Source organism: Vitis riparia, chromosome 16, assembly GCF_004353265.1.
Source record: "Vitis riparia cultivar Riparia Gloire de Montpellier isolate 1030 chromosome 16, EGFV_Vit.rip_1.0, whole genome shotgun sequence".
NCBI classification, from domain to species: Eukaryota; Viridiplantae; Streptophyta; class Magnoliopsida; order Vitales; family Vitaceae; genus Vitis; species Vitis riparia.
In genome coordinates this window covers 11102185-11109034 of record NC_048446.1, presented here as the reverse complement: position 1 = coordinate 11109034, position 6850 = coordinate 11102185, and the positions used below count along the sequence as shown (strand labels likewise).

The 6850-nt window shown below is 30.7% G+C and overlaps 1 protein-coding gene across 2 annotated transcripts; it reads right to left on the bottom strand.

Moving 5' to 3' along the window:
• Positions 1 to 2383: 2383 nt before the first annotated feature.
• Positions 2384 to 5881, bottom strand: LOC117932992 (receptor-like protein EIX1). Of its 2 annotated transcripts, XM_034854338.1 has the most exons (3): positions 5047 to 5881; positions 2774 to 4974; positions 2384 to 2569 (listed from the first exon to the last, which is right to left on the bottom strand). In XM_034854338.1, exons 1-2 carry the CDS (start codon positions 5852 to 5854, stop codon positions 2777 to 2779), a joined length of 3006 nt encoding a protein of 1001 aa, XP_034710229.1. In that variant the 5' UTR covers positions 5855 to 5881; the 3' UTR covers positions 2384 to 2569; positions 2774 to 2776. The 2 variants fall into 2 exon arrangements, with proteins under 2 accessions (XP_034710229.1, XP_034710227.1); XM_034854336.1 differs by having other exon boundaries at positions 2774 to 5881.
• Positions 5882 to 6850: the final 969 nt, after the last annotated feature.

Sequence of the window (6850 nt, the reverse complement as noted above, 5' to 3'; positions counted from 1 at the left end):
AAAAAAAAAAAAAAAATTAGTTTTTCATTTTTTAAATAAATGAGTATAAATATATTAAAAAAATTAAAGATCATCTTAGTAAAAATTTTGATAAATATAATTATAATTTTAAATATAGATTCATTTGGATGAAATTTCAAAAAAAAAAAAAAAAAATAGTGGAAAGAAAGAACATTGCTAAAACTACAAAAACAAAATATGCAATTACAAAAATTTGATGATGAAATTTTAAAATAAAATTCGAAACAATTCTTGAGAATTTGAGTGAGGAAAAAATCTTTGAGTAGAAAAAAATGGGAAAGTTTTTCAAAATCACTTGAAATCCTTAACAAAAAGTAGTCTTGTACACCCTTGTACAATTAGTAAATTTGTCTTTTAGTGTAATATCATTGTACAATAACTCAAATTTCATACATCATCTCATGAATATCTGACAATAGGTCGGTTAACCATGTTTGCATTGGTTTGGTTTTAAAAAGGAAGAAAAAATTGTTGTATGATTTTGTTTTACAATCATCATAAGTGAGGTACCTATTCAAATGATCATATATAAGTTAGATAAAGTACATTAGATGAATGTATGTTTAACCAATGTGTGTAAAGAATGTCATTTATCCTCAGTTAGGGGAAATAAACAAACAAGTTTTTCAAAATCACTTAAAATCCTTCACAAATAAGTCTTGTACACCCTTGTACAATTAGTATATTTGTCATGTACACTAAGTGTAAATACCTTGTACAATGATTCAAATAAAACGTTATTTTATTTTATTTTCAATGCAAAATATAATTAAAAATAAGACAAAGAAATTACTTAAAAACTATTATTTAAGTCAAGTTTATTTATTTATTTCCTTTTATTTTTGGAAATAAAGAAAAAATAATAAAAAAATTATTTAACCATAAGAAATATGAATATAAGATCAATTGGAAAATACCAAATTTATTTATTTATTTTATTTTATTTTTGGAATTAAAGAAATATATATATATATATATATATATATATATATATATATATATATATATATATATATATATATATATATATATATTTAATCATAAAAAATATTGATATAAGATATGTTAAAAAAATAGAAATAAGCTCAAATTTATTTACTTATTTCATTTTATTTATTTAAATTAGAAATTAATTATTTTAATGTGCACAATTGATTTATTACTTTGTTAATTATGGATATATTAAAATTTTCTATTAGAAAAAAAAAATAAATAAAGAAAATAAAATTAAAAAGAGTAATAAATATATATAATTTAGTTATTTAATTATTTTTCATGTAAAAGATAGTCCCACAAAAAACATGTAATTGATCAATTTCTTGGTTTAATTGTAAACATACTATATTTTTTTATTATTAAAATAACTAATGGAAAAAAATAAAAACGGATAATCAATGAATGAAATTTAATTCTTTTTATTATTTTCATATAAAAAATAGTACTAAACAAGGTTTTCAATTTTTATTTTTAAAAATAGTTTTCATTTTTTAATTAAATGTTTTTTCAAAAAGAAAATGTAAAAAATATAAATCATATTACCATTTTTTTAGAAAGTATTTTTTAAAATAGTTTTTGAATATAATTTTTCTTTATTTATAATTTAAAATAGAAAATAATGCTGATTTTCAATTATTTATAAAAATTTAAAAACAATGAAAAATCCAAATTATTAAAATAGAATTATTATGGTTGCATGAATGATGGTGTAATAAAAACAAAAAAAAAGCTTATGTGAAAGGTTATTGGGTATTTTTGTCCATCACTGTTTTATATCCTTAAAAGGTAATATATAGAAATTTGAATGATATATTAGTCTTTTAACATCTTATATCATTTCCATCAATTATGAAAGTTATATGGACCAAATATTAATTTTTTGGCCTAACTAGGCCCAAAACACAATTCTCCCTAAAATCAACCACTAAGAAGAAAATGAAGTTAACTTGAGATAAGCAAAAAATGGATGAAAACAAAATATTCCACAAAAATTATCTACATGTGAGACAACTTCAAGTGAAAAAGCTTTGATGATAAGAAAGAAAGAGTTTCCCATTTATTAGAGTAATTTAGTTTTTTTAGAAAGAGAGAAACAAATCATTAATAACTTGCGATTAAAATTTCTTTTTTCTTTAGTGTTGAAATTATGATTTGATTATTAATAATTGGTTGAAAACTTATGTCATACATAACCAAATGGCATTATCCTTTATTTTGTTTTAATTTTAATGAATACAAATTAGTTTTAGAGCTAAAGAAATATTTTTAAAATTAGAAAGTTGGACTCTAATATACCTTTGATATCCTTCTATAATATTGTTTGGATGAATCATAAAGTATCCAAATACCAAATAAAAGCATTGTGTAAGGAAGAAAAGAGATAATATGTCACACAAATTTCTGAATAAAATATAAAATACACATCTAAAGTACATAAGTAATCCTCAAAATAAAACAAGAAACCTATTACATCCCAAGATATAACATAGAAGGAAGGACTCAACGATTTGTATTTAACCATGCTAATATGGCAAGAACAAGAGTTGCAGTCCTGCAATTAACACAAAGTAAAAATCAGTGTTCATCAATTTGAAAAAATCCCTTCAATTAGTTGCATGCAAAGAAAATTTGCATTAGCATTCGTGATTTATAAAGTATATCCCAAGGATATGTAAAGGCCTACTTTTCTTTGACAATTGTTAGCCTGAAAAAACAAGTACAAATGAAAGAGAGTGAGAGAGGGAGAGAATTGTACCATTTAGCTTTGAAGACTCCTTTGTAATCTAGCCATATTTATTGCTATAATCACGTAGAGCCAATCTTTTATTTTATTCAAGAATTGGAAATAGGCATATCTCCATGAGTTGTTGAGTAGTAAAGTTCCACACACTCCCCAAAATCCAACAATGAATCCAAGAGCAACGCTAACATAAAACCACATGTCATTTCCATCTTGCTGAATTTTGTCTTCAATGTTATGAGTAGGAGAATCTTGCTTTATTTTATCTTCAAAACACTTTTTCAGAAGAGGCAATCCACAGAGTGCAGGATTTCCCTTGTAGGAATCAATATTGAAGCTTTGAAGTTGAGTACCTTGTGGAATTTGACCAGACAAGTTGTTGTCAGAGAGATCTAAGACACTTAGATCACTTATTTCAACAAGGCTAGCTGGAATTTCACCAAAGAGTTGATTTTGAGACAAATCAAGAACCTCCAATGATTTCAATTGACCAATTCTTGTAGGGATCAGTCTCGTCAAATTGTTCCTTGATAAGTTTAATGAAACTAATTCTACAAGATCAATTACTTCTTCTGGAATTTCCCCCGATAGTTTGTTGCTTGAAAAATCAATACTCTTTACAAGCCCAAGGGTACTTTTATATTCAAATTCTCTTCCTTTCCATTTAACCAATGCCCTATCAACATAAGAAGCATTCCTAAGTGATTGCGGCAACTTACCAGCGAAGACTGCAAATGAATAATTATGAACAATGACCAAGCTCCCTTTCTTAGTCATGGCAGTGAAACCACCAACACATCTCGGTACAACACCTAACATATTGTTGCTAGAGAGGTCCAATATTTGAATATTTTTCAATTGGCATAGCTCTGGACATATACCTCCACTGAATCTATTAGATCCTAGGTTTAGAACAGTCAGATTTGGGAGGCTTCCTCCAATCCATTCTGGTATTTTTCCTGATAACCTATTTTTTGCCAAATCAATGAACCTCAAACTTGTACAATTCTTAAAAGATAAAGGCAATTCTCCAGTCAAATTGTTGTTGCGCAAATGTAGTGTTTGAATTGATCGCAAGGAACCAAATGAATTTGGAATTTGCCCAGAAAATCTGTTATTTTCCAAATTAAGAACTACCAAGCTTTCCCACTGCGCCCAACAATTGGGCAGCCCTCCCGACAACGAGTTGTTTGAGAGGTCAAGTAGAAGTAACTCAGTACCAACTGTACATAATAAAGAAATGGACCCCGATAACTTGTTATTGGAGAGATCCAACCATCGCACATCATAAGGAAGTTGTGGTATTGAACCCTCAAAATAGTTTGAGCTCATATCTATGTTAGAAAAACGATCAAATTTTGATGATAAATTGGGTAAGGTCCCTTTGATCCGATTGTTGGAAATACTCAAGGTTGTGACAGTTGAGATGGTTACATTCCAAAACCAGTCTGGGAGGGCATCTGAAATTTCAGAATTGGAGATATCAAGCTCTCTCAATAAGTTTTGAGTACGAAGCCAACTAGGAAAACGAGGTCCCAATTTGCAGAAGGCTAATCGTAGAGAATACAGTTGAAATGGAGGAACCCACTCCAAGCTCATGTTGAAAGTGAGAGAGTTGGAAGATAAGTTTAAATAGGACAACCGGGACATATTAAAGAGATGGGCTTCAGAGATAGTGCCTTGCAATGAATTTGAGGCAATATCCAAGGATTCAAGTTTGGCCAGCTGTCCAACACTTTCAGGTAAAGTTCCATTTAGTTGATTAAAGTCAAGATGTAACTCTCTCAAGGATGAAAATCCAATGAGAGCAGGAACTGATCCACTGAACTGGTTATCCGATAAAAACAGAGTCTCTAATGTGTCATTTGCACAGGCCACAAAGTCTGGTGCAAGCTGTCCAGAGAGATTGTTTCTATCCAACTCTAATTCTTGTAAGTTACATAAATTACTCAAGGATTTTGGAATCTCACCTTGAAGATGATTCTGAGAGAGATAGAGGTTTTTAAGAGAAACCATGTTCCCAACTGTGTCTGGAATGGAGCCCTGCAGTTGATTGAGAGAGAGATCAAGATGTGAAAGTAAAACCATCTTCCCAATTGTATCTGGAATGAAGCCCTGCAGTTGATTGCAAGAGAGATCAAGATACACAAGTGAACCCATGTCTCCAATTGTATCCGGAATTTCATCATGAAGGTCATTCCATTGGAGATCAAGATATTCAAGGGAACTCATATTCCCTAAATATTCCGGAATTGAATCATTTAAACCACTGAGAGAGAGATCAAGATGAAGGAGGGTGGTACTAAAGTTGAGCAGCCATGGGTATATTGAAGAAGTGAGAGGGTTCGAAGAGAGATCAAGGAAAACAAGAGGGACAGAGGAATTCCCATGGGAAAGAGACGGAATGGTGAGTGGAGGGATGGGAGGGAGACCACAATTTTGTAAATCCAAGTGAATGAGAGAAGGGAGTTTATTAATTGCTTGGGACCAGTGGATGGCTTTACTAAGGTCGACAGAACTCAGGTCAAGGCGTCTTAAAGAAGAAAGACGAGAAAGCCACTCAAGGTTCCCAAAATTCAAATAATAATTATCGCTGAGATCAAGGGAAAGCAAGTTGGAAAGATTCCCCAATTGAGTGGGAACAGTTTGAGCGAGATTGGCCTGAGAGAGATCGAGGTACTGCATTCTGCTGAGGGAACCAAGGAATGGAGGTATATGCCTCCCTTCAAAATCATTATAGCTGAGATCCAAATGAGTCAAGTGCTCCAATTCAAGCAGCCAAGGACTTATCTCACCTCTTAGAGACTGGTAACCATCATATTGAGCATAGTCTTCATTTGGTGGGGCAGGAAGATGAAGCATGATGATGTGACCAGACTGGTTACTACACTGGACTCCGCTCCATTGGCAACAATCTCTGTTGTCGTCTCCCCAAGAGGAAAGAAGGCCAAATTCATCGACAAGGCCACGTTTGAAGTGAAGGAGAGCTTGTCTTTCCCTCTCTATGCACCCAGTAAGATTCCCCAGGCCAGGTTTGGCACATAGCAGCAAAAGCAGAAGAAAGCTAAGAAGGTGTTGAAAGGACCATCCTGCCATGGTCTGCAAGTAATAGAAGAGAGGCTTTGCAACTGTTGTTTTTTTCTTATGAATTCAGAGGAGACCAAGCACTCACATATATATAGTATCTGTTTGACTCTACCATATGAACGCAATACCAAGATTCCTTCCACTTTTATTTATTGAAGAGTGAAATTCATAATTTTTGTATTAAAAACTGTTTTTTGAAATCACTTTTGTTTAAGTTAATTGAAATTCTTATACCACTCAGTCCGTGAAGCTTTGTCCTGACCCAAAACGGCGTCGTCCCAGTTTGAGAAGACGACGTCGTTTTTACCTTGGGTTTTGCACAGTTGGAAGGCCTCCAACAGCTGAGCTAGTAGCTTTTCAGTTTTCACTACTCTTGATTTCTTTAGAACCCAATTTTTGAATATTCGGGAGTTCTTTTCAGCACTATTAAAAGTTACATAACAATTTTTGAATGTTATAAATTCTTATAAAAATTGTTTTTTCAAATCACTTTTGTTTAAATTAATTAAGATTCTAGCAAATCTCTAATTTTATTAATTAATAATTAATGACAACTCTCCAATATTTGATATGATTCCTTAAAGCTCAACTTATGTAAATTCATTAACATATCTTGATCCAAAATCAAATTTAATTAATAATTAATGACAAATGAGGAAGAAAGATTTTCTTATTTTAGTTTTCTACTTTTATTGACCAAAAATAATTACAAATCTTTAATCTCTTATTTTAAGTTATATCAACATATTGAAACTCTATTACAAAGAAAAACACATTAATCAAGACATCTTCACAAACTAGGGAAAAAAAAAAAAAAAAAGAAGTTGATTGCATCATTACTTTAGTTTCCAACTAACTTATGAAATTTGATTGTATAATGGTTCAAAGTCAAGTGAAACAACTAGGACATGTCCCTCGAGCAAAGAATAAGAAAGAGATGTTACAATATTTATTTTTATTTTTTATTCTTATAATAGTCATATAACCATATTAGTCTTTTACCTT

Bases quoted from the DNA above. Each gene is read 5' to 3' on its own strand.
- LOC117932992 (XM_034854336.1), bottom strand. From the start codon at position 5,854: ATGGCAGGATGGTCCTTTCAACACCTTCTTAGCTTTCTTCTGCTTTTG.